Source organism: Venustampulla echinocandica (genome assembly GCF_003357145.1).
Source record: "Venustampulla echinocandica strain BP 5553 chromosome Unknown scaffold_0, whole genome shotgun sequence".
Lineage (NCBI taxonomy): Eukaryota > Fungi > Ascomycota > Leotiomycetes > Helotiales > Pleuroascaceae > Venustampulla > Venustampulla echinocandica.
The window spans coordinates 7293010-7319061 of NW_022474205.1; the positions used below are offsets into that span (position 1 = coordinate 7293010).

General features: G+C 47.8%; 9 protein-coding genes across 9 annotated transcripts; 8 read left to right on the top strand and 1 right to left on the bottom strand.

The window, feature by feature from the left end:
* Nucleotides 1-591: 591 nt before the first annotated feature.
* On the bottom strand, nucleotides 592-1989 carry BP5553_02299 (Uncharacterized protein; the record flags this gene model as incomplete). Its single annotated transcript, XM_032010922.1, has 1 exon — nucleotides 592-1989. The coding sequence occupies one exon, from the start codon at nucleotides 1987-1989 to the stop codon at nucleotides 592-594; it is 1398 nt and encodes a 465-aa protein (XP_031874976.1).
* Nucleotides 1990-2700: 711 nt separating this feature from the next.
* Nucleotides 2701-3282, top strand: BP5553_02300 (putative signal peptidase (Endopeptidase SP18); the record flags this gene model as incomplete). Its single annotated transcript, XM_032010923.1, has 2 exons — nucleotides 2701-2996; nucleotides 3060-3282. The coding sequence occupies 2 exons, from the start codon at nucleotides 2701-2703 to the stop codon at nucleotides 3280-3282; spliced, it is 519 nt and encodes a 172-aa protein (XP_031874977.1).
* A 791-nt stretch (nucleotides 3283-4073) lies between these two features.
* On the top strand, nucleotides 4074-4663 carry BP5553_02301 (UBC-like protein; the record flags this gene model as incomplete). Its single annotated transcript, XM_032010924.1, has 3 exons — nucleotides 4074-4103; nucleotides 4170-4286; nucleotides 4349-4663. 3 exons carry the CDS (start codon nucleotides 4074-4076, stop codon nucleotides 4661-4663), a joined length of 462 nt encoding a protein of 153 aa, XP_031874978.1.
* Nucleotides 4664-5704: 1041 nt separating this feature from the next.
* Nucleotides 5705-8191, top strand: BP5553_02302 (Ypt of gyp1p; the record flags this gene model as incomplete). The annotated part of the gene is made up of 1 exon (XM_032010925.1): nucleotides 5705-8191. One exon carries the CDS (start codon nucleotides 5705-5707, stop codon nucleotides 8189-8191), a length of 2487 nt encoding a protein of 828 aa, XP_031874979.1.
* A 387-nt stretch (nucleotides 8192-8578) lies between these two features.
* On the top strand, nucleotides 8579-11101 carry BP5553_02303 (p-loop containing nucleoside triphosphate hydrolase; the record flags this gene model as incomplete). The annotated part of the gene is made up of 3 exons (XM_032010926.1): nucleotides 8579-8944; nucleotides 8999-10078; nucleotides 10133-11101. 3 exons carry the CDS (start codon nucleotides 8579-8581, stop codon nucleotides 11099-11101), a joined length of 2415 nt encoding a protein of 804 aa, XP_031874980.1.
* A 508-nt stretch (nucleotides 11102-11609) lies between these two features.
* BP5553_02304 (Uncharacterized protein) lies at nucleotides 11610-14097 on the top strand (the record flags this gene model as incomplete). The annotated part of the gene is made up of 6 exons (XM_032010927.1): nucleotides 11610-12063; nucleotides 12386-12722; nucleotides 12786-13166; nucleotides 13256-13626; nucleotides 13682-13745; nucleotides 13854-14097. The coding sequence occupies 6 exons, from the start codon at nucleotides 11610-11612 to the stop codon at nucleotides 14095-14097; spliced, it is 1851 nt and encodes a 616-aa protein (XP_031874981.1).
* A 1360-nt stretch (nucleotides 14098-15457) lies between these two features.
* Nucleotides 15458-17342, top strand: BP5553_02305 (uncharacterized protein; the record flags this gene model as incomplete). The annotated part of the gene is made up of 4 exons (XM_032010928.1): nucleotides 15458-15757; nucleotides 15823-16230; nucleotides 16312-16534; nucleotides 16582-17342. The coding sequence occupies 4 exons, from the start codon at nucleotides 15458-15460 to the stop codon at nucleotides 17340-17342; spliced, it is 1692 nt and encodes a 563-aa protein (XP_031874982.1).
* Nucleotides 17343-17920: 578 nt separating this feature from the next.
* BP5553_02306 (Uncharacterized protein) lies at nucleotides 17921-18529 on the top strand (the record flags this gene model as incomplete). The annotated part of the gene is made up of 1 exon (XM_032010929.1): nucleotides 17921-18529. The coding sequence occupies one exon, from the start codon at nucleotides 17921-17923 to the stop codon at nucleotides 18527-18529; it is 609 nt and encodes a 202-aa protein (XP_031874983.1).
* A 4289-nt stretch (nucleotides 18530-22818) lies between these two features.
* Nucleotides 22819-25693, top strand: BP5553_02307 (Catalase-domain-containing protein; the record flags this gene model as incomplete). Its single annotated transcript, XM_032010930.1, has 6 exons — nucleotides 22819-23115; nucleotides 23170-23203; nucleotides 23251-23442; nucleotides 23497-24077; nucleotides 24127-25146; nucleotides 25574-25693. 6 exons carry the CDS (start codon nucleotides 22819-22821, stop codon nucleotides 25691-25693), a joined length of 2244 nt encoding a protein of 747 aa, XP_031874984.1.
* Between the last annotated feature and the right edge of the window lie 359 nt (nucleotides 25694-26052).

Consider the following 26052-nt stretch of genomic DNA (forward strand, 5'->3'; position numbering starts at 1 on the left):
AAACTCCCCCCTATTTAAACTTCGACTCGCAGGAGTTAACCGAACCAATGACAAGGGATTTGATATGGGCTCTCTGTGTACATTGTATGTTGCCATTGCCATTTTGCTGCTGTACTTTTAGATATTTCAAGCGTAGATGTAGCATGGTAGAGCACCGGTGCTAAGCATATGGCAAATATTGATCTATCTTGCCTCCAAAACGGCTATGCTCATGTTGCGTACTTTAATTCATAATCACGATTCACGAAAGTGTCCAAGTACCTATACGTGCATAATAATGGCTGCTCCTTGTTTTAAAGATATCCCTTCTAGTATAAAATATACCACTGTGCCTGATCTCGAAAGAGCCACTGCGGGTAGCTAGCATTTAAATACTTCAGCCCCAAACTCCGCTGCACTGTATAATTTGTGGCCGCAAAGCAAGTAATGGATTAGTCGATATGCTAAAAGAATTACATCTAAGATACATAAAATACAATTGTATTTATACAAGGGTATTGGCAGGGCAATATACATGCGGTAGTATTACAGGAAGGTCGGCCATTCCGAATAAACGGATCATCCGTATGACAATGTTCAGTCTCTAGGTTTTCATGCCGGCACCGTTATGCCCTTTTGAGCCTCCGGTTCATATATCCTCGGAATTAAACCTTCAGCCATCTCAATGGCTCCGTCCATATCATCCTTGTTGAACAAAAACAATCCTTGGATTGCGGCGGTACTCGTGTGTAGGTTCTTCTTTTTGGTATCTCCGTCGATGCTAGCAACGAGACCAAGCTCCTCCAGTCTTTTCAAGAAACGTTGTCGTCCATTTCCATCTTTATCAATATCCCCATAGAACCGGTCCCACATTTCTGCAGCCTGGTATCTCGTAGCCTCACCAATCCTGACAGTCATGTCGACTCTGCCTGGCCGTATTAGAGCTTCATCCAATCGGTCAATGTGGTTTGTCGTCAAGAATGCTATCCTCTCTTCTCCAGCCGCCACTCCATCAAGGGCATTTAATAGCCCCGAGAAAGTGACTGTTGCACCGCTGTACCCATCCGCTTCCACCTGCTTCCGGTTCATAAAGGCCGCATCGGCATCCTCCAGCAAGAGGATCGACCTAGGTGGCAATCTGGTCATGAGATGTGCCAACTTATCGTCCGTGATCCCTCTCTCACTCAAATTGATGATGGCTACCCCAAAATCCAACTCACCCGCCAAGGCCTGGATAAAAGAGCTTTTACCACTCCCAGGGGGGCCATAGAGCAGATACCCTCTCCGGTACGGAATACCCCGATCGACATACCACTGTTGTCTGCTCATGAAGTCTTTCACATCATCCAAAATCCGTTCCTTGATCCCACGATCTAATATCACTGAATGTAATGGACGCTTTCTTCGAGCCTCTCCAAATTGTGCCCATTCCATGCCCCGCGATGTATACATGATCGTCTTGCCTTCCTGGGCTGATACCGCTAATTGATGGGCTTCTGCGAATATGTCCTCGAATATGTGACGATGTGCGTATAGTGTAGTCAGTGTAACCGTCTCAAACGGTTCCCCAGTGTTGAGATTTGCAGAAGCTTGCTTCTCACGATTAACTGAGATGTAAGCATTCTTATGCCGTATAATATGTCTGCCATAGCCCGGCTGGAGGAAAAAATGAGCATGCGCGGGGCGATTTTGGGCTGATCGGGAGGTAGTTTTCATGGAGAGGTGGTGTATTCGAGTTAGCTTTGAGGCGATAAACCCGCCCGGTGGCCGTGGAAGAGATAGCCACGCCAAAATCCATTGATATGAGTCGTCCTGCTTGCTGATCTCAAGGTTGACGATAAGCCGTCGCTTTAGGAGGCCGGCGCCCTGGATGGCGGAGCGTCGCGCGAGAGCCGCGGCGGCTCCCAAACCGGCGAGGCCAATGCCGCCGGCAAAGAGAGGATTATTAAATAATGCATCTATGCCGAGAAAGGACGTGGCTGCGGATGATGTCGAGGTTGGATTCGACATTGTTTTGGTGTTGTAGCTTTGACATCCTTGTATCGAAATAATCGTATAGTATCGGAGTTAACCTTCGGCTTTAGTCTGGGTGTTGTAGCAGATATCAGTTTGTTCGTTTTTATGTATTATCTTAGTTACGTGTGAAGATTACTACTTCGTACTAGCTCATAAGATTTATCCTTACTGAAGTAGTTTCTCAGCGACTTATTTCGGGCTGATATATTATATGTTCATGGGATTGAGGTTAGATCCAATTATTGTCCGTCTACCTAATGTTGCACACCGCTATGCTCTGGCTTTTCTCGGAAGGGTAATCGTCGTATTTTTCGATCTTTTAAATTCCAAGCTGGTATATATAAATTTAATCGCGAATTGGACAATACCGGTGAGTGACGGAGATGTAATGTTACTCGCGGACTGTCGACTGGTTGGTAGTTGACAGTGCTGTCTGGCAGGTGCGCTTACATAAGCGGCACAACGACGAAAGTGTCCACATCTACGCGGTAGTCAGCGCGACGACTTTTGTTTGCGACAATTAACTTTAACTCTCGCGCTGCCACTCTTTTAATTCGCTGGTCTCTTAGGCCTCCTTTGCTCTCAGGGACTTCCTCGACTTGTCAAGTTTCTTAGGATCAGTTGTCGATCCCGAAGGATCGCGCTCTATCTGTACAATACCAAGTTCCAAACCAGCAGCGTCAAATCAGCTCCATCACCGCCACCATGCTGTCCGCTTTACAAAACCCACGGCACGCTGCCACCCAGCTGCTTAACTTTGGCCTGATCCTATCTACAGCCTTTATGATGTGGAAAGGATTATCAGTTATCGCCGATTCGCCATCTCCGATTGTTGTGGTGCTCTCTGGTAGCATGGAACCAGCATTTCTTCGAGGAGATTTGCTCTTTTTATGGAACCGGAATATATTCGAGGAGACAAAGGTTGGGGAAATTGTAGTGTATAATGTCAAGGGCAGGGATATTCCAATTGTGCATAGGGTGGTGCGGAAGTTCGGCGTTGGGTGAGTTGATGCACTGGCAAAGGACGTGGTTCGAGGACGGGTTTTACTAACTGTCATGTATAGCGAGGAGGCTAAGCTACTGACGAAGGGAGATGCGAATGTCGCTGATGACACCGAGCTCTTTGCTCGAGGGCAGGACTACCTTCAGAGGGAGGACATCATCGGAAGTGTAGTTGGGTTCATACCTTTCGTGGGATACGTGACGATTCTACTGAGCGAACATCCATGGCTGAAGACTGTGATGCTGGGTATAATGGGATTGGTGGTGGTTTTACAACGAGAATAGTGCGAATAACATTCTGTATACCATCTCTTTGGAACTCAGTCTGGCGTTTTGAATGGCTACATGATAATTGGACAATTGAAATACGAACTAAGCTACGCCCTTCCATCTATTCTGCGTATTACACGGCAACGCGCCGCTGTGAATGGGATATTTGCGAAGCTCCGAAACTGTAAACGGACTACCTAACTTTGACCCACGAAGTGGGCTTTGCTGGCTGTGAGATGGGAGAAATTGATGCTACGAGAGGCTGCGCCTATCTCCTCAGATGTAGTATAGGCAAAAGTTGTAAGTTAGCCAATCCCATCTAAAACTAACCCGTAATTATATTCTCCACTTGTATCCGTGAGAAAAGTAAACGGGACTACGGAGCTAAGTATTCGTAACCTATACTCATGCACCTCCAAGTTGTATTTACTTGGATTTTCCTATAGCCAATCATAATCCCTAAAATAGGTACCACAGCCTTGTGGCCCAATCCGGCCTCCCCCGCATCCCCAGATGGTCTCAGCCACCACCAGCCACAACTCGATGACCGCGACGCTCTCCATGATGTGACCTGCCCAGTGCCGACACTACTAGATAAAACAAGAAAGGCGGCCAACAACACTCATTGTTTTTTCTTTTCAGTGAATATCTGCAACACCGCTCTCGTTACATCCAAACTCCCGCATCTTACTCCGCAGTACTCCCTACACGCTGATTCTTCCTAGACGCTATAGTGCTAGCTGCTCGTTTTTCTCATCGACCACACCAGAACGAAATAACCCGCAGCCCACCGCCTTGATTTGAAGATGGCGAGTTCGCAGAAGAGAATCAGCAAGGTATGGCATTTACCGCAACTGTTTAGGTAGTCTCTTGCTTGAATATTAACCTTAACCCCGCGACAGGAACTTGCAGAGGTTACGACCAACCCGCCGGAGGGGATCCATGTCAGCCTCGTGGACGAGTCCAACGTGCACAACTGGAACATCGTGATGGACGGGCCCGAAGGCTCCCCTTATGCGGTTCGTGCTTCACTTCAATTCCATGCTCTAGCGGGTCACTGCTAACACTGATTACAATACAGGGCGGCAAATTCAAGCTCCTCCTCGTCCTCCCCAACGACTATCCTTTCAAACCTCCCAAGATCAACTTCAAGACACGGATCTGGCATCCTAATGTGACATTCGACGAGCACGGGTCCATGTGTATTGGCATACTGAAACCTGAAGCGTGGAAGCCTTCGAGCAAGATCCTGTCGGTTCTCACAGCAACACAGCAGTTGCTCGTGGAGCCTGTGCCCGACGATGCGGTCGAGACGAGCGCAGCGGAGAAGTTTAAGAACAACCGCGCACAGTTCAACAAGGAGGCCCAGGAATATACGAAGAAGTATGCGAAGTAAAAGGCGGGTATTAAACCACAGTCACAACAATGGAGGGAGAGGGATGCATGGGCGAGAAACCAGGTTGACGGCCGAAGGGGAATGGATGAGATATGATACATACGTGCATCTTGGAAGGCGTTTGGGTGTCAATAACGGAAAGCATATCATACTTTAGACAGCACTGTTTACTTTCTAGTAACAGAGTCAACAGACAGATGTAAACCAACAAGCAATGCATCGAGGCACCTCTTGGAATCTCCAGCGTGCCTCGGCGGTGAGCTCCACAGTCCATACCACGCCAGATTGATGATCTTCGCCCCTTGCTTCTGTATTTCCAAGGTATTTCCAAGCCACGGTACCAGCCGCGGCAGCCTTCGTCGCGATCCTTGCTTCGCGTCAATAATTGAATGCTTGTCTCAGCTGGCTGTGGCGGCAACGCATTGGCATCGCGCGGTAATGGAGACCTTGTTGTTGACGGACGCGCCGAAACAACATCGCTCGGATCCTAGTCTGGATTCTAACTTTCTGCGACTTGTAATTGCTTCATTCCATATCTTGTTATTCCTCCGTGCTCTGCACTGTGTCGGGTTTGCCCCGTGCTCGGCTTTTCCCAAGCGTTTTGCGTGGATGAATTGAATTACGAGCCAGTTTAAGATTGCGGTGCTCAGTCTTTTTCAACACAACAGGAGCGTCAGCCGCTTGGACCAGCCAATGTGCTCCAAGTTCAAGCTTCCGCTGTATTCAGATACCTTCGTGCGTCCGTACATCCGCAACGGCCCCAAATACAAGTATCGACTACCAACGCATACAGCGCCTGCTGCTATTCGATGCTCAGTTTTGGATATCAACTCCCACTTCATTCCACGCCGGACGCGTGTTCTTAGCATGCAAGAATCGACTTAACGAACGCTATAGTCAATCACTCGTGGCAGTTCCCCGTTCCATACACATACATGTTCGCCAGAGCAGCAGACAAGGATACGCGACGCTCGCATTCAAGGGCTCGAAGGCTCGAAGACACGACTCTTCGCGGCCAAAGAGCCCAACGCGGTGAGGACAATGGACATGCCGAACGGGCAATATGGCTGGGTAGCACCTGGGCGCCATGAGGTGGACAGCGAGCACCTCAGAAAGCAACGAAGTCACCAGGCCATGAAGTTCAGTCTCTACCCTTCTCGTGCAGGCTCGAGACCTAGAACTGCCTCCAACACATCAGGCAATGCATCGCCAGTCTCCCCGGTATTTCCAACAACACCGACACCTCCACCACAACGCCCAGGCCCTCGAATTGACCCTTTGCGGTCGAATAGCTACACCTCAAATTATCAACGACCGTCAACATCCCACCAAATAACGTCGAATGACGGCTCCCGGTCATACACATCTTCTCCCCAGCCTCAGCAGCCACTACATGAGAGGCCATCCGAAGCCTCTCGATTGCGAGCTCTAAACAGTGGCTATAGGTCCCATTCGACCGAGGGACGACGGACGCCGGACCTAGGTGCTGGCAATCTCGACAACTTGTCTCGACCTCGAGAGTTAAACTCCAAACACAAGAAGGACACGGGTAGACCACTCGTTCCGGGCTCATCGACCGTACCTTCTCACACCAATACCGAAATACAACCACACCCCGATCCCTCTGGTCGAGACAGGGGACTTTCTACATCCTCATCCCAATCACTTGCTAGCAGTGGTCCTATTTTCCCACTGCGGCCTTCTATGTCAATTCCCGACTACCATGCCCCGGACTCGATATATTCAAGGCAGAGAAACCTGAATAATTCAAGCTATCGACCTGGCAAGGTGATAAGTCGACCAGATAGCAATTATTCTTCACATTGGCGGGAGCCAATGATGCGATCGGCAACAGGAGATGGCGAGGAAGTGCGGGCCAGTTTTAGGTCAGCCCTGACGACGAATTCTAGTTTTCTGGGCACCAGCGGGACCGAAAGGAGCAGTATAATGACAAAGAGTAGTTCGGCGACATCAATATTTGGCAGGGATGAGGGGATGAGTGTTGATGACGCTATTGGAATGTATGAGAGTGGATTCCATGATTCCGGAACGGAAGATTTACCTGGGCCAAGGCGTAGAAGTATAGATTCAGATCGAGGCAAGATTTCAGAATTTGAGGCGGCTGTAAATCAACCCTTCAGTCATCCCACCGACACCATATCTAGGGATCCCCATATAGCTAGTCGAATGGCCGCGATTAATACGCCCGGTCTTCAAGACAAGCCCGAGCTGAACGGCAGTTTGGACGCTCAACCAACATCGCATACAAAGGAGCCTCCTTACCGGCCTGCCACCAGAGCCGCACCTCCTAGGCCGGATGGGAGCAGAGATCGTTATGGGTTTCGAAAAAATACTCAACATGTTCCGTTGGCCGAATATGAAGCTTGGAACGGACCCTACACCGAGCATCTGGCTCGACGGCGTAAGAAATGGGTGGCCCTATTGAAAGATAATGGTCTATCGACCGATAATCCTCAGCAGTTCCCACCCAGATCAGTGAAAGTGAAACGCTTCGTCCGCAAGGGCATTCCACCAGACTGGAGAGGGGCTGCTTGGTTCTACTATGCTGGTGGTCCAGCAATGGTAGCGAAACACCCAGCTGTGTATCGGGATCTGACGGAACAAGCTGCTCGAGGGGGCGTCAGCGAAACAGACAGCGAAATTATCGAACGCGATCTTCACCGGACGTTTCCTGATAATATAAAATTCAAACCAGATCCCCCCGCACATGAGCAGTCACAACCAAACCCCGAAGCCGAGACAGCTATCCTTCAATCCCTCCGGCGCGTGCTTGAAGCTTTTGCTATTTATAACCCAAAAATTGGATATTGCCAGTCACTTAACTTTCTCGCGGGACTTCTACTTCTCTTTATGGACGAGGAAAAGTCATTTTGGATGCTTAATATCATTACCCGTGTGTATCTTCCAGCAACTCACGAGTTAAATCTCGAAGGTGCTAATGTTGATCTTGGCGTTTTGATGACTAGCATCAAAGACATGATGCCTTCTATCTGGGCTAAAATTGGTGGGGAACTGGATGGCTCTGCTGGAGACGGAAGGGTCTCCATGCGGTTACCACCAATCACTCTATGCACCACAGCATGGTTCATGTCCTGTTTCATTGGCACCCTACCCATCGAGACAACTCTGCGGGTGTGGGATTCATTCTTCTATGAAGGCAGCAAAACGCTTTTCCGTATTGCTCTCACGATCTTCAAAGTCGGCGAGGCGGAAATCAAAGCCGTTAGTGATCCCATGGAGATATTTCAAGTCGTGCAAGGAATTCCACGCAAATTGGTAGATGCAAATGCCCTTCTGGAGGCGTGCTTTCGAAGACGAAACGGCTTTGGACACTTGAGCCAAGAAACGATTGAGAGAGGCCGGGCAGAACGCAGGCAAGGTTACGCGGATGAGAGGGCAAAAGCCGCGGGGCAGATTCCCACCACTCCTAGAGGCACAGGAATGGGAAGAAGAGGAACCCTATTCGGACGGAAGAAACAAAGGGCTGCTGAAGGCCCTAATATATAAATAATCCTTCTATGGACTGGTCGGCGGATTTGGATTGGAAAAATATTAGATAAACGCGTCAGTTAATGATATCACGGCCTCAAGAGTTGCAAAATATTGATGATATAACGAATATAATTATAAACTTGTACACAATCTCAAAATAAAGAATGCAGGTCATATAGGTCTTGTAGTGTAGCAATAATTTTTATCAAGTATGCGACAAAATGGATGGGGTCTTGAGTGGTGTTCTGCCTTGATTCGATGCGGTCGGTCCCCTTCCTCTTAATAGGTATTTTCCGCGTTGTCGGGCCAACGGCCTTGGTGACAATTGTTTTCCCCACCTCCAAGGAGTTCCAACTATAGAGTATCACCCACACAAGAACAAGAACCCACAACATCGACATCATGGATTACGAACAAAAATCACAGGCAGCTCTTTTTGAGGTTTATCTAAGACTGCGACCACCTCCAACAACAACCCATCTCAACCCATACCCGACTCTCCCGACCCATGACCGATTCTTGGCCGTCGAGGACGCCCAAGAAGACGATGAACTTCCAACACATATCACGCTTAATCCGCCCAACGACAATCGCAGACGGGCAGTCGAGAAATTTGCATTCACAAAGGTGTTTGAGGAACGTGCGTCGCAACTTGATATCTTCGAAGGCACCGGGGTGCTCCCACTGGTAGAGGGTGTACTTGGAGCCCAAGGCGGAGATGGAAGGGATGGATTGTTGGCCACATTGGGCGTTACGGGCTCCGGAAAGGTATATTTGGTTGCTTTGTTGACATTATTTGGGCTTATTCTAATACGATTACAGAGTCATACAATCCTAGGATCCAAATCACAACGAGGCCTTACGCAACTAGCTCTAGATGTCCTCTTCCGCTCAATTTCCCATAATATCCTCGATCCAAGCACAACCACATCCCTTCACGCAACAATTGCAGCTTCAGATCCATCCGAAGCACAAGTCATGTCTGCGCAAATGTTTCTCGATGCAATGTATGGTGATCCATCAGCACCATCACGCGCCAGCTCTCGAGCGCCAACCCCCATGGTAGTACGAACACCCTCGGTTCATTTTCATCCATCTTCATACAGTCTATACCGAAGGCTTTTGGGGCTCGATACAGGAAGTCCTAAGAGTATCAGAGTGGTCCGCCCTACAATCACAGAATGTGGTATTCTAGAGGCTTCAGAATCGACAGTGTCGAACCTTTCAGCTATCCCATCCTACATGCAGTCAACACTGACCAACGCAAAAAAGTCTGTTACTAAAAGTGAATTAAAGGGCGAATCATATGCACCACCACCTACTCCCCGCCGCCACCTCCTCCAGCGTCCTTCTGTACTTCCACATCTGCCAGACATCGGCGGCCTCACAGTTGACGTAGATCAAAACGCCGAGTACGCCATTCTGATCTCGATGTACGAGGTATATAATGATCGAATCTTTGATTTATTGACGCCAGCCTCCCCAAACAAATCCACCAAAGACTATCGCCGACGGCCACTTCTATTCAAGCCCACCGAGCAATCGCAGGATCGAAAAGTTGTAGCAGGCCTACGGAAGATTATCTGTAGCACGATGAAAGATGCACTAATGGTTTTAGAAGCAGGTCTACACGAACGACGAGTAGCAAGAACAGGGTCAAATAGCGTGAGCTCTAGGTCTCACGGATTCTTCTGCGTAGAGGTCAAAAAGAGGCGCAGGAGTAGAATGCCAGGACCTTGGGGAGGTAGTGCTCTCACCGTTGTGGATTTAGCAGGTAGTGAGAGGGCGAGAGACGCAAAAACTCAGGGTGCCACTTTGCAGGAGGCTGGGAAAATCAATGAGAGTTTGATGTACCTTGGACAATGTCTCCAGATGCAGTCTGATATAGGGACTAATACCAAGGTAAGATTCTAGTTTCCCAACCGGCTGACGAGGAACGTGCTAAATAGCTGAAAGCCGAATTTGGTCCCTTTTCGGCAATGCAAACTCACGGAACTCCTGTTCTCAAACTCATTCCCCAGCTCGTCGGGTGCTTCCTCCACTTCATATCACCACTCGCAATCCCACTCACAGCATCGAAATCCACAAAAAGCGATTATGATCGTAACGGCCGATCCCGTCGGTGACTTCAATGCCACTTCTCAGATCCTGCGCTATTCAGCTCTCGCCCGTGAGGTAACGGTTCCCCGCATCCCCTCCGTCACATCTACCATCCTTGCCCAGTCCACAGCATCGCATTACTTCTCCCCAGCACTTGGTCGAAATGGTCTTGGCGGTGGACGAACCAGTCCCACCGATACCGAGCGCGAAACGATGGAAATTGCAGCCCTGGAAATCGCTAGACTTAGTGAAGAAATTGACGGGCTACGGGCCGAGCTCAAGGAAGACCAAGAGCGACGAATCGAATCTGAGGCCCATCTTGAAAGCATGCGTGACCGTATGATGGACATGGAAATGGAAGTGCGCGAAGAAGTTTTCGCCGAGATGGAGATGAGGATGGAGAGCGAGATGCGGAGATGGAAAGCTAGTTTTGCCGCTCAAGCCGACCATAATGATGAGCATCTTGACCGCAAACTCGAGATATTGACCAAAACTATTGATCATACTTCTGATGAGGATAAAGAGAATACGAACAACGGAGAAAGTAGAGAAGAGGATTTAGAAGAGGAGAACCAGAGGCTGAGGAGAGAGATTGAGATTCTGAAACGAGAAGTAAGGGGTAGGAGTCCTACCAAGAGGATGCCGTTGAGGGAATCGAAGACAGCGATAACGGATATGGGGAGAGAGATGGAGAGACTGCGAGTTTCCTCGCCGTCTGGGAGAGAGGAGAGGGTGAGAGTAGTTCAAGCGGGTAGCCCCCTTAAGAAAGTGAGGAAGTTGACGGCGAAGAAGTGGGATATGGCCGATGAAGGAGAACTACTTTGAACATTATTATCATTTTAGCGGGCGAAGGGGATCATAATTTGGAGGCTAATTGGGGGTTGTGCTTCTTTGGATGTTCCATGAAATGATTTGCGAGGTGTTGTGGAGTATTTGATAGTTTCGTAGCAGCTTATTTACGTACAGGACTGTGGCACATGATTCATGAATACATTGTTTATTATTTCAGGGGTTGTCGGGCGTGCCTTTAAGATGCCAGGCACATCTCGCTAGATTATTGCGACCTGTCCTTCTCCACCCAACCAACGCATCTGTTGAAGGTTTCATGAACACCTACGAAGTACGACTAAATAACTCGATTGCTAGTTGACTTCTGTGTTATTATTATTATTCTTTTTTTCTTTATTTCTCTGGAAGGAACGGATGTATTTCGGTGTTCTTGGCTTTTACTATCTACAATTATTCACTTAGGCCCAACGCCCGCCTCCATGCTAGCGGGAAAACCTACGGCCTAGAACTGGTGTAGAATCGCTGGAAAGGGATCATTCAATTGATGGATATACATAGGGAGACGGTAATAGGGGGTCCTGGGAAGGAGGGGAACTGCTCTTGCTCTGGGTCTGGCTCCTGCACTTGCGGTAGGAGTCTCACAGATGTCGCCTCGCCAGGTGTAGCACACGAGCGGCCGTCGACTGTCCAGAACGAGATAGACAAACACCAACAGGAACCGCAACCACAACAACAAAAAGAACGAGAAGGGGACTTAACTGCGGATGAAAATGCCATTGTGCCTATAGATGTCGATGACTCCTCGGTACCTTCCGCTCCACCCGTCTACATTAAAGGATGGAGACTTTATATGCTAGGCGCTGGTGTATGGATCTCACTCTTCTTGTCAACCCTCGAAACGACTATCGTTAGTACGAGTCTTGTGAGTATCACGGATGCGATTCATGGGTTTGCGATGAGGGATTGGATTGTTACTGCATATTTGATTACTTACACCGGTTTGTACCCCCTTGTAACGTTTTTATTTTTTCTTGTTTGTGCTGTACTTGTGTTTCATTATCATCGCTAGAGGTGTCTTATACCTTAATCTTCTAGTTCTCTTAGAGTTGTGGTTTTGGTTTCGATGGGGCAGTCGGTCTTTAGATGGCCGCTCGATCTAATTAGTTTTAGCAGTTGTTGTTTTGTAGTTGTATGAGAATTACGTTGCCCCTTGTGTGCCTCTAAAGCAGGTTGTTTTCTACTTTTCACTCTACGCTATTGCAGATATGATGCTTCTCCTGCGAGTTGAAACTGTGTGGCATGCTGCTGACAACTAGACAGGTTTCCTAGTAATATTTGCTAAATTTAGCGACATTTTTGGGAAGAAGACCATGTTTCTATTGGCTTTGGCCATCTTTACTTTATTTTCCATATTATGCGGAGCAGCGGAAGGGATTGTTGAGCTGATCATCTTCCGTGCCTTCCAAGGCATGGGCGCTTCGGGCATTTACTCGCTAATCATGGTGATCGCGCCAACGCTGGTCCCTCCTGAAACGTTTGGGAGCGCTATTGCTGTCATATCATCAGTGTTTCTGCTCGCGAGCGTCCTGGGCCCGATTTTAGGAGGTGTAATCAGTGAGCATGGAGGTGGCACCTGGAGATGGGTGTTCTTGCTGAAGTGAGTTGGCTGCGTCTTGTTCCCTTATCCCCCGACGAAGACAGTCAGCTAATGTCACGAAAGTGCCCCTGGAGGAGGACTAGCCCTCTTGCTACTCACGTTCTTCCTCCCTTCCTCCATCTCGGCCACCGGAACCACAGATTTCTGCACCCATCTTCGTAGTAAATTCTCCAAAGCCGCCTGGTCCCGTGTCGATGTTCTTGGCACAGTACTCCTTCTCGCATTCTCTGTGCTGCTCGTTTTCGCACTGGAAGAGGCCGGGTCGAGATATCCATGGAGTAGCCCTGTGATTGTGGTGACGATAATATTTGCTACTATCTCTGGGATGGCTTTTATAGTGTGGGAATGGCTGGTTGAGAAACGTGGCAAGGAGAAGAGAGGAAGGCAAGAGCCGACATTTCCGTTGAGTTTGTTAAAAGGCAGAGTCATGGCCGCGATGATGGCGTGAGTTTCCCCTTCTATTTGCTATGCTTCCTTGCTTAAGGGGCGAGAAGCTTAGATCTCTAAAGAAACATTCTAATTATTGACAATAGAACGGCTTTCTTCATTGGCTTTCCCTTCGTCGCCATCATCGTCAACATTCCGCAACGCGCACAGGCAGTTTACGACGTGTCATCCTCAGAAGCTGGATTAGGGCTCTTACCTTTAATGCTCTCCTCTCCCTTTGCAACCGCCCTTTCAGGCTACCTTACATCAAGTCGCAATGTTCCGCCTGTACACATAATCCTTGTAGGCGCCATTTTACAGGTTATTGGAGTGGGCCTAACGTGCTCTCTTCCAATAACAGCAACTGGGTTCCCGAAGCAGCTGTATGGATTTGAAGTTATTATGGGGTTGGGATTTGGACTTGGATTGAGCACCCTGCTTGTGCTTGCTAGGCTTGTGGTCGATGAAAAGAACTTACGTTGGTACCAAACCTTATGTGGAGTATGTCATATTGCTAATTCATTATAACACAGCTGTGACCATGGGGGCTATTACGCAAGTTCGCGTGCTAGGTGGCACAATTTCTCTAGGAATCTGGTAAGCAACCCAGTTTTCTATTTATCTCATATCACACTTTAACAGTTCACACCGCGTAATATTTTCTAATTTGGGTCCTTTGTCATGCCTAATTAACCTAATTATTAGTTCAACAATCCTCAACAACCATCTCCGTCCCCAGTTATCCAAGCTTATTACCCCCGAGCAAGCCCACGCAATATCGGAGAATCTCTCCGCCATCCATACCTTGACGCCTATACAACAAGCGGGTATCCGGCGCGTATTTGCAGAAGGATATAACCAGCAGAATATCTTTCTTGTGGCTCTGACAGGTATCGGGCTATTGACGTCGCTCTTGCTGATAGAGAAGGTGCCGAGAAGGGTTAAGTGATTCCAGCAGTATTTATAAAATGTCCATATATAGTACATGGTTGGAAGGCCAGTGTTTTATTATTATATCATATTGTATTGCTTGAGGGAGCTCTGAACTTAAAAAAAGTATACTCTCCTAACCTCTTTGTTCGATTGATGAGCGACGTGTATCACTTCACCAGAGGCAGCTACGACTGTAGGGTAGGGTTTTACTAACCAGCCAACTGATTCGGATATTTAGCGGTGCTAGCGCATCCTCTGTTCATACCTTCATCAGTCTCATGGGAGCCTCACAAGAAGCAGCGGGCTCTACCTTGGTCAGAGGGCCCAACAGTTCAGAACGACCGTCAATTTGGTAGAATATCAAGGCCGGCCGTTGCATTAATATTTACATTCTCCAAGTCAGCAAGCTCATAAATCTGTCGTGTTATTTTCAAGTATTCGGTTTTGACGGTGGCTTCTCCACCAACTCGCACTGGAGCTGCACCACCCCTTCGCTCTACTCCTATGAGTGCCAGCAATTGGGCAATGTGGCTTTTGTGCTAGGTAAGATTATCGTTTGTATTAGATATCGCTTATAAATAGCACATCATTCCATGGATTTGCCCTGGGAGTTGGTAATGTATTTCGCTGTCCAGGTTGGAGGCAACTATTAACGCTCCATCAGCACTGTGGCGGCCAGTAGTGCAACATCCCGATGATCTAACTCCGTTTCGAAAATGTCTGCTTTAGTCTATTTAATTTCGTCTTCGCATACAGTAGAATTTCCTGCCATAGTGGAATGTTGGTCCACTGAAGTACCTTCCCCTCTGTTGGTAATAGGCTATAATTGCCTATGCCCCTAAAGACTTAACGATAAGTACAAAGTCAGGTGTAGAGTGTAAGTATATCCCATTTATAGATTGCCCTTCCCTGCTCATTTACCAACTATAACTAACTCTTGTGTGCTTTTATAGGATGTTACCAATCTAATGGAGGTGTGGTGGTTTCAGTGGCCCACTCACATGCCGCCTTCTTCTAACATATCCAGCACTACGAATAAATTCCCCCTTCTCTTTCCAAATTTGCAACATTCCCAAATTTACAACATGCCCAAATGCACGATATCCCCAACTTTCAACTATTCCCAGCTTTACAACATTCCTAACTGTACAACATTTCCAACTTCACAGCATTCACGACTTCACGTCACTCCCGGTTTCAATAACCCCCCAAGTACACGCCCTTCCCAGGTACACAATTTTTCAAGTACGAAATTTCCCTAAGTATATAACCTTCGTAGCTACAACCGTCCTACCACAGAATCCAAGACAGGTTCAAGGTATCACTTGCCTTTTTATCCTGGTCGGTTATCATACCGTTTCACGCACTTAGCCATCATGACCACTCTACCGTCAGAGTCCAAGATCGGCCGTCGCCTCCTTCCGGTGGTGATAGACGAGATCTCTACGTATGATCCGTCTAGAATCTTTGCCACAATCCCAATCTCGGAATCACTTCGTGATGGATTCATGGACGTCACCTACCGTGACTTTGCAAATGCGATTAACCGAATGTCAGCCTGGTTCGATCATGAATTTGGTGGCAAAAGTTCGTCATTTGAGACGGTGTCATACAATGGCCCGCCTGATCTAGGGTATTCCATCATGACCCTCGCAGCTTGCAAGATGGGATTTAAGGTATATTCTCCCTCTATAATGGCAAGTAGGAATAGATGGAGTTTTTAAGCTAAATTGAGAAATAGACAATTTTGTCATCCTTTCAGAACAAGCTTGAAGATCAACTAAATCTCTTGAAGAAGGCTGAATGCAAAGCCATGATTTTTGCTGAAGGCCACCCAATCAATCCTGACCAAATTGACAAGCATGGCATACCTATCGTTCGCGTCCCTACGCTGAAGGAAATGTTAGACATCGGCGGTCCGGAGCCAGTGGCATATACATTCACCAAGACATACGATGAAGCCGAAATGGACCCCTTGGTTTTATTGACCACCTCCGGTACGACTTCCGTACCTAAGCTGGTGGTTGTGAGACATGGGTGGGTGTCTGCTGTTGATAGGGCTCATTCAGTTCCAAAGTCAAATGGCCGTGCTCCCTCCTTTACCGTCTTTAAAAATAGGAGACTTTGGTCCCCACTTCCAGCATTTCATGTAAGTGCATCGATGAAAGCCTTGTTTTGCGTGGGACACGGCAAGATGATATATTTATTTGCAAAAGCTTATATTAAACAGGGTGGAGGCTTGATCGGCAACCTCATCATCCCTACATTCTCGAACACCCATTCTATCTGGGCTCCTTCTGGCCGTCCCTTGAGCACAACTCTTGTGGAGGAGATGATAGATCACATCCATTTCGACATGGTACTTCTCACACCATTCATTATTGAAGTCGTTGTTAAGTCGGATTATTCCCGTTCCAAACTCGAGAAAGTGGATTTTGTTGTATATGGGGGAGGTAAGTCCATTTTATTCTAATGTAGCAACTAAAATTTCAAGTCATAGTTAATAACACATGCCGCAAAGCTCCTCTGCCTCGTGAAACGGGCAATCGCATATGGCAAAAGACCAAACTCATCAACATGATTGGGTCCACGGAGTTGAGTGTCCTGCCCACCTATCTGAAGGACCCAGAGGATTGGGAGTACTTCTACTACTCTCCCGATCTCCCCGGTATCCAAATGCGCCCCACAGATGGTGATCCAGACCTCTACGAACAAGTTATCGTGCGTGATCCAGCCACCGACCCATATCACTCCACATTCTGGACTTTTCCTGATGCTGAAGAATACCGGGTCAACGACCTTTACGCAAAACATCCATCGAAGCCAAACTTATGGCTATATATTGGTAGAGCGGATGATTTGATCGTTCTTTCGGACGGAAAATCCTTCAATCCTACATCCATGGAAGCCGTGCTGCGTCAACACAACTACGTGGAGGCCGCCGTGATCATTGGACAGGGCAAACTTGCCCCGGCGGCTATCATACAATTCAAACGTCAGGTTTTCGAGGAATTAGGCCCAGAATACAATCGAGATTCATTCATGAAGGATATTTGGCCCTGCGCTGTAGCAGCTAACAAGATTGCCCCGCCTTATGCACATATGTCTGAGGATATGTTCTTTCTTGCCAATGCAGAGAAGCCATTTCGTTTCACCGCAAAGGGGTCCATGATGAGACACAAGACCATTGCATTATACGCTCAAGAGATTGAGGATTGGTATTCGGTTGCCGATGGCAAGGCTTCCATTGCCAAACTTTAGTGGCTTGATGCCACCCTTATCGTTATGAATTGATGGCAAAAGCTACGGTGTGGTTAGGAAAGTGCACTTAGTCAATTGCTTTAAAGTGTGAAATTGGGGGGCATTTCATAATTGCTTACCGACCACGCACATCACGAGAAATGAGGTGGTTTAGCAATGCCCAAGACTGGAAGCTGGCATGCATTCACAATGCCAATTATTACTTTTTGTTGGCAACACATTATTATTTTAACCTTATAAGAGCGGGGAAATTTGACCTCTTATCTGATTGGCTAACTAGCTAAGATGAACCCCATTCTTGGCGGCATCTCATCATCAGCTTCGTTTGAGAATAGGTTTACAAGTATATTAGTATTATATACCCTGCCCGCTTTGGATCTAGAGAACGGTAGTGATATTTTACATGCCCAAAAGAAAAATACATACTGCCCGATCATTTTAACTACGGCGCATCATATTTGCCTCATATTCCTTCCCAATAAAAGAGGGGTTCAACACTCAGCAACCCACCAACATCCCAAGTCACAGCTTGTCAACATTCCTAAGGCAAAGCCTAAGTCCGGACCAGATATAATAAAATGAAGATATATCTCGCGGGTCCCGACGTATTTCTCCCCAACGCTCATGCCCGTGGCGCAGAACTCAAAGCCCTGTGCATCGCTCATGGCGCCGTTGGCCTCTTTCCTCTGGACAACGAACTCACGGATCATGTAGCAGGCAGCATATCCCACGCCCATGCCATCCGCGCTGCAAATATGGAGCTTATCGGGCGAAGTGACGCCATCTTGGCGAATATGACCCCCTTCCGGGGCCCTTCAATGGATGTCGGTACGGCATATGAGATGGGAGCTGGCGCCGCGTTAGGGAAAGTCGTTGTGGGCTATACGCTCGATGGGGGAAAATCGTATCCTGAAAAGGTAAAGAAGTGGGCAGGGGACGACGCTTTGGAGAGGGGGAAGGATGGTATGTTAAGGGAGGATAAAGGAGCGGGGATGTTTGTTGAAGAGTTTTGTGATGATGACGTAGGGCTGGTGGACAATCTCATGATGAGTTGTGGGATTGAGAAACTTTGCTTTTCAGAGGAAGATGCGATTAAGGCTATAGTTGAGGTTTTGAGGGGGCGGAAGGCAGATAATGTTGCGGGGACAGGGGGTGAGAGCGTGAAAAGAGGCGGGAGTGGAGCATAAAGGTTTGAACTATTTATCTATTGAGATGCTTATCTCAGGCTGTAGCACATACTGGTTATGGCTCTTGGGAAACTATCTGCAGGTTGGTAGAGATATATACAAATTTTTTTTATGAGCTTGGATACAACTCGCGCTATCAATCTCCTGTAACTTAGCTGCTTTATATTGAGCGGATGTCCTAGAGCCATCGGCTCCTTCGAGCCACGCAGAGGAAATCACCGAAAATGTGTCGACACCCCAACCCCTTTTTCTGCATCTCGTTTTGCTGTCCCCCGGAAGCCCAGTAGTGTTAGTGATGTGTCCAATCTCCTTGGCCGAAGCCCCCGAGGGAGTGATGACCTACTAAATTTGGGAAGGTCAAGAGAACTATTGAACAGTGATAAAGCAAGGACAACAGGGCATATATTCGCAGCATAGGCATTGCTGTGGTGTTCTTGAGCTGGAGCTAGAGATGTGTAGAGCTGTGCTGATTTCATTACATTACGATCGCTCATCGTCTTTTATACTGCCAGGCGGTACTAATTTCGTTGCATCACGACCGCTCACCACCATTATTACCTTAGTTCTGCCACTTGATTCTGCCAGGCGGTTCTGGCTTCGTTGCATTATGACCGCTCACCACTTTTGGCTTCTACCAGAGCTATTCTAGTTCTACTATATAAGTAAAATGTTAGTTTCGTTGCGTTACGACCGCTCACCACTTTTAGTTCTCTAAGGGCTATTCTACCAGGCGGCATGATTTTGTTGCGTTTCGACCGCTCACCACTTCTAGTTCTGCCATCTGATTCTGCCCGGCGATATTGGTTTCGTTGCGTTACGACCGCTCACCACTTCTAGCTCTGCTAGACGGTTCTGCCAAGCGACATGTTCGTTGCAGTATGACCACCCTAGGGAAGTTATACATATCTAAGAAACATTTGATGCATTCCGGCTTCAGAGTCCTCAAAGTCGGAGGACAGAAGTGGATGCAAGGTTCGGCGTCAGTTATGAGCGAATGCTTCCTAGGCTACTGCACTCAGAGCTTTGGAATTGTGTTTCCCGCTCTGATTACCTAGGGTTCAAGCTTATGGTTATGAAAGGCAGCCACACTCTATTGTTCCAATCGGGAAGCTGCATAGCCAAGGTGGAAGAGATTCCGGGAAATAGAGGTAGAATCACAAACGCAAAGGAGTAGGACTGGGAAGAAAAACTAACCCACACCTCGACTCGAGTCACAAGCCCGTAGATAACCCCCTCCGATGGCGACAACGGCTTCAAATAAACAGGCAACAATTCCCAAACCAGCCAGGAACCAGAGGTTGCTAGAAATCTATATCTTCCAAAGAGACTTCTCTGGAGCGAAGATGGATTTGCTTGGGGGCAGGCGACCCGCGTCCGGACTCCGGGCTACCTCAAGGTAGGGTAGTAAGCCGCTCCAAAGGCGGTTCTCCCCGAGGTAATCGCACAAGTATATAGTCTTGAATAGAACCATAAAAGAATAAAGAAATTAAAATAAGACAACGCAGCACGGTGTTGCAATGTGTCTTGAGGGATTTTGCGGGTGTGCAAGCTCAACTCTCCTTGGGGGTTTGCCCTTAGAGTACCCAGCTCGACTGTCTAGTTAGACCAAAAGAACATATAGATAGGCCGAAAGTAATCACTTGTGTCTCCAGCTATTAGAGGGTAAAGAAGCATTCCGGTTTCTCCCTTATGAAGTGGGAAGGAGTGGAACCCGACAGGTTCACCGCTTTCTTTGCCGAGTGTTTCTGCCACAAGTTCGATGTCTGCAGAAACACAGAACCACAGAAATACAAAAGCACATGCCGCTCCGCGGTGGCCTGATGCCCTCTAAGGACCTCCGTCCGGGAGATCTTGACCCCTTTGTCGGCATGGACGGGGGCGGTTGTGGACCCGTGTTCATAACTACAAAGTACTGTGCCGTGCGAACACATCGTGAGTGCCCGCTGGATCCCTCCCTCTGATGACAACGACAGCGATAGCGATGAATTTGGGGTTTGGCTGACCATCCGAGCTATAGCAGTATCTCAGTCGACTTCCTCCCGAGATGGCGATTTTTACGTCAATTGTTGCAATATTTCCAACCCCGGATAGAGACTCGGAGCAGTCAGCCGCCATTGAGTCTGCAGCTCACCTCAGCTCACCTCCTCATCCTCCAACATAAACAACCCATCAAGGCATAACATCATAGAAACGGCCTCCACGCTAGATGCGAGGTCCTGTTGACTCAGGCCGGTGTACTTCAGCGTATGTACTACTATGGAGACACAATATTACCGCGGCACACGCCATCCAGACTGGCTCTATCTATCCAATCCACTGGAAAGCTCTGTTGATAGCGAGTTTAGTTTCGAAGGAAGCCCCTAATTGCCGAATGATCGGTGTCCAGCTTCCGGTGCATTCTTAATAACATGACTGTAGCGCGCTCGGGCTGACCAGTGACACGCTGGGAGTGGCTACTAATTGCTAGGTCTCGTCGAGGGGATTTCATAGTCGCATGTACTCGAGTACTTTGTACTACCTTCATCCCGTGAGCCACCACCTCCCAGCCTCCGAGTTGTCGCCGTAATGGCGTGTCTATGTTGTCGGCAACCCTTAGACAATGCATGCCAATACTGTAATACGACAGCGGTGGTTTGCCGTTTCCCTGGACGGGCCAATGGAGATTCGGAGATCGGCAAACAAAGCATGTTACCGGTTGCACCTTCTCATACATAATCCCACGTTTCGATATCTGATCGATGCACCGCAAGTGACCGAAAATATTCAGCCGGCCCTGTTGGAAAGCAGCTACACCCATGGCGAGTTCCACTACCATGGGCGGCAAACCAGTTCATCTGCTGGCCAATTAGTATGAGACTGATACAATTGGATATGACACCAATTAGAACAGTGCCGCCAATTTTACACCCAGGACTTCGCCCCCCACGCTCAGCCCAGGAGTATTGGGGAGTAGGACCATGTGCATCCAAATGCCGTTCCTGCATAACTAATAAGGCAATCGATATCGACAACTCTTTATTGAGTGTTATATTCCGAGGATCAACCGGTCTTGGGCTTCTTTTATTAGAGACTAGAATCGGCAGTCCGTCCACTACTGAATCTAGCGCCAGCGTATCGCACTCGAGTACTTCGTAGTGCTCTGATACAACGCGCGGCATCTAATAACTCCCCTACCGGCTCGGAACTACCCATTCGAAGGCTGCTGCCGGCTTGGCACGATCGTCCATCGGTGCATTAACCCGACTCATCAACGACCAGCGTCCACCCCGTCTTCCCCGGACTCTCTCGACCTCCAATAACTGATTATTCATTGTGTTGCGTGCTTTGGGCATATTCCTGCCGGCTTGCTTACTAACGCAGCTGGATGCTCCACCATGTTCTCCTCGCCATTAAGTCACCCAAGCCCGGGAACTCAAAAGCCAGAACACCTCTCAATTAGTAGTGTGTACTCGGTAAGACCAATCTGATTCCAAATGATCGGCACCGTCCCTCGTAACAACAACAGTACTCTTACCCACGTGAGTGGGGTACTGCGCGGCAGTAATCCCCGAAGCAGCTTACCCACCTTCAACAAGCCAGGTGAGTGAGTTAAACAAGGATGGAGCTATCAGCATTACTCAGAAATCTCGATACCTAGCAGTTGAAGCTTGGAATCATATTTTTACCCCTCCACTTTCATTGTAACTGTTGTGTTCCACTCCCTGTACCACCATAATGGAGCTTGTGCGGTCCATAGGTGTCTAGGTGTCTTAGGTGTGACAGGTGGTGTGCACATGCACGTTCCCCAGCAAACATGCACCGACATCATTGACGGAAATCGTTTATCTGGAATAGCCCAGCAATTTAAAGACCCTTGGTATATCTGTTTTGGTGGACGAAAATAAATGCGGCGAAACATGGGCTGGGTTGGGCTGGGCACCTGCACAGGAAATCGCTCTGTGTAGCATTTGCCGTCATGTTATTCATTGTGTATCTCATCTACCCTTGTAGCTGCAGAGCCTGCAAACCGACGGTTCCGATAGGATTATCATCTACTACTACCTACTGTAGAATTGTAATCTGGTTCTTTTGGTAGGGTAGACCGTGGAGGGATATTTCCTCTCATTGGACTATGTATGCTGTAGCTCCTCGGACCGCCTTTGTGCACCACAAGGTTATAAAGATGCTCTCTTTCGCTCTGCTTTACTGTTACCATCTTTGAGGTTGCTGATCAAGTTTATCGGCGTACAATTTCTTCGCGTGTTTCTGTGTCACAGCCTCTTTGATCGTCTATGAAAAGGTAGCTCAAGATGCGCCAAACGTGGGTTTCATTTGCCCTCTTGGGGTTGGCCAGTGCAGCATGCCCATATATGGATGCAGCTCCTGCTATCAAAGAACGAACGGATACTTCAGACTCTGCTATACATGAGCGCGACAATAAACAGTTCCTGAATCAATTTACGCTGGCTGATTCTAATGCATTCATCACGACTGATGCTGGTGGCCCGATTCAGGATAGCAACAGCCTGAAGGCTGGCGAGAGAGGGCCAACCTTGCTTGAAGACTTCATTTTCCGCCAGAAGATTACTCATTTTGACCATGAGCGAGTACGTCATCCATGTAGACTGAGATCATATGGAGATATACTTAACCACTAACAGGTCCCCGAGCGCGCTGTTCATGCGCGTGGTGCTGGTAACTACCCCTTCAGACCTTGTACGGCATCTATCTGACGAAACTAGGTGCCCATGGAACATTTACCAGCTATGGCGATTACAGCAATATCACCGCGGCTTCATTCCTAAATTCTGCAGGAAAACAAACTCCTGTCTTCGTGCGATTTTCAACTGTTGCTGGAAGCAGGGGGAGCGCAGACACCGCCAGAGATGTACGTGGGTTTGCTACTAGATTCTACACTGACGAGGGCAACTTTGGTGAGCATATCAACTAGGATATTCGGGGATTTGACTAATTTGTATATGCGGCAGATATTGTCGGCAATAATATCCCCGTTTTCTTTATCCAAGATGCGATTCTGTTTCCAGACCTAATCCATGCAGTCAAGCCAAGTCCAGATAATGAAATCCCTCAGGGAGCAACAGCCCATGATTCGGCATGGGACTTTTTTAGTCAGCAGCCTAGTTGCTTGAATACTTTATTCTGGGCAATGGCTGGAAATGGTATTCCCAGGTCATTCAGGCACATGGATGGTTTTGGCGTCCACACTTACCGATTTGTTACCCAGGATGGCGCCTCAAAATTTGTGAAATTCTTGTGGAAGTCGAAACAGGGTAAAGCAAGCTTGGTCTGGGAAGAGGCTCAAGTTCTTGCTGGAAAGAATTCCGATTTCCATAGGCAAGATCTTTGGGATGCAATTGCTTCCGGAAATGGTCCAGAATGGGAACTTGGTGTACAAATTGTGGATGAAAAAGATGCACTGTCTTTCGGGTTTGATCTTCTGGATCCGACGAAGTTCATCCCCGAAGAGCTTGTCCCAGTGACAATGCTTGGGAAAATGAAGCTGGACACGAATCCTAGAAATTATTTTGCAGAGACGGAGCAAGTTATGGTAAGCTTATCTGGCATAACAGAACGGCCCTCACACTAATATCCCACAGTTTCAACCTGGTCACATTGTCCGAGGGGTTGACTTTACCGACGACCCTCTTCTTCAAGGCCGTGTCTTTTCGTATCTTGACACTCAATTGAACCGTCACGGCGGGCCAAATTTTGAGCAACTTCCAATCAATCGTCCTCGTACTCCGGTTCATAACAACAACAGAGACGGTGCTGGACAAAACTTCATTCATCTGAATACCGCAGCATACTCTCCCAACACATTGAATGGCGCCAACCCCAAACAAGCCAACCAAACTGCCGGTAACGGCTTCTTCACCACCCCTGGTCGAAGTGTCACAGGAAACCTCGTTCGTTCAACATCTCCCACCTTCGCCGATGTCTGGTCACAGCCCCGTTTGTTCTTCAACTCCCTCATTCCGGTAGAACAGCAATTCCTTGTCAACGCGATGCGGTTCGAAACATCCCATCTAAAGTCAGACGTGGTTAAATCGAACGTGCTCATCCAGCTCAATCGCGTCAGTAACGACCTCGCCAAACGTGTTGCTGAAGCCCTGGGTATGACTGCCCCAGCCCCTGACCCGACATTCTACAACAACAATAGCACCAAATTTGTTACTGTTTTCAACAACAGCCTTCCTACGATTGCAACTCTTAATGTGGCTATCCTCGCCAGCATTAACAAGCCTGACTCTGTCGCCCAAGCCGCAGCGTTGGCTAAAGCCTTCGCTCCAGCAGGTGTAAACGTAGCCGTTGTCGGCGAGCGGTTATCTAATGGAACTAGCCTCACATACAGCGCTGCAGATGCATCGGTATTTGACGGCATTATCGTGGCTACAGGTGCAGAGAGTCTCTTTGCCGCTAACAGCTCATCGCCGTTGTTCCCCACGAGACGCCCGGCTCAGATCCTCGCGGATGGCTATAGATGGGGTAAGCCTGTTGGCGCGCTTGGCTCTAGCGTTTCTGCGTTGAAGGTTGCGGGAGTTAATACACTGCCTGGTATATATCAGCAAGCTAGCGATGTCGAGAAATTTGTAGCGGACTTTAAGGATGGCTTGAAAGTATTTAAATTTATTGATCGATTCCCTTTGGATAGTTAGGTAGTCTGGGTGTGTGGTTGTGTGGGGGTTTATAATATTATTAAGTGGCAATGGTAACTTTTAATTTATTAAATTCGACATAGATGTGCATCAATATTGTACTAGACTTATTAAAATGACCGACTCCATTGTTGCTGGGCTCCGACCGCTAAGTTGCAACTGCTCCTTCCGCCTGCAAAACTGGAGTTCGCTATACTAGGTGGCCTCTGACATGAGTCCTGTGACTCTGTGGCATGGTAAAACCATCGCTTGTGACGTATAGAGACTTTAAGTTGAACGTTGGAAGAAGATGACTCTTCGTCATGAGCTTCATGAGCTTGAATTGGAGATAAATAACCAGTTTACGATCTTAAGGATAATTTAGTGATACTACTAAATTTCGTTACAGGTTAACATTATGGTTCAGAACTCGAAGATATATTTAGTAGATCCTTTATATGCAAAATACGTCGGTTCCCGTTCTATTCTTCAACATAAGAGCTATGCCGTTAGCCTGGGAATAGAATAGACAGAGTTTTCATGTCAAACCAATTCAACAACACAGTCTTTCCCATGCTGAAAATTTACACTGTCTCGATCGCATATCATAACACTAATTCGTTCAAATGCACCCGGTCGATTGTTGGCCAGTTTGAGCACCAAGCAAAGTACTATAATTCTAGGAAGCTTTATTCTCTCGCTCTGTTAGATCTCACTTATACTTAGAAGTAAATAATAAATACTATCTCCGTCAAAGATCTTATTATCTTCGCTAAGTGAAATATCAAGTGTAAAGTTTTAATAAATAACGATAATAGTATCGTTTTCTCTATTACACAGTATAACAGTTAGCGAGGCCCGGGGGTTTGGACCGCTGTTTTTAAGGGT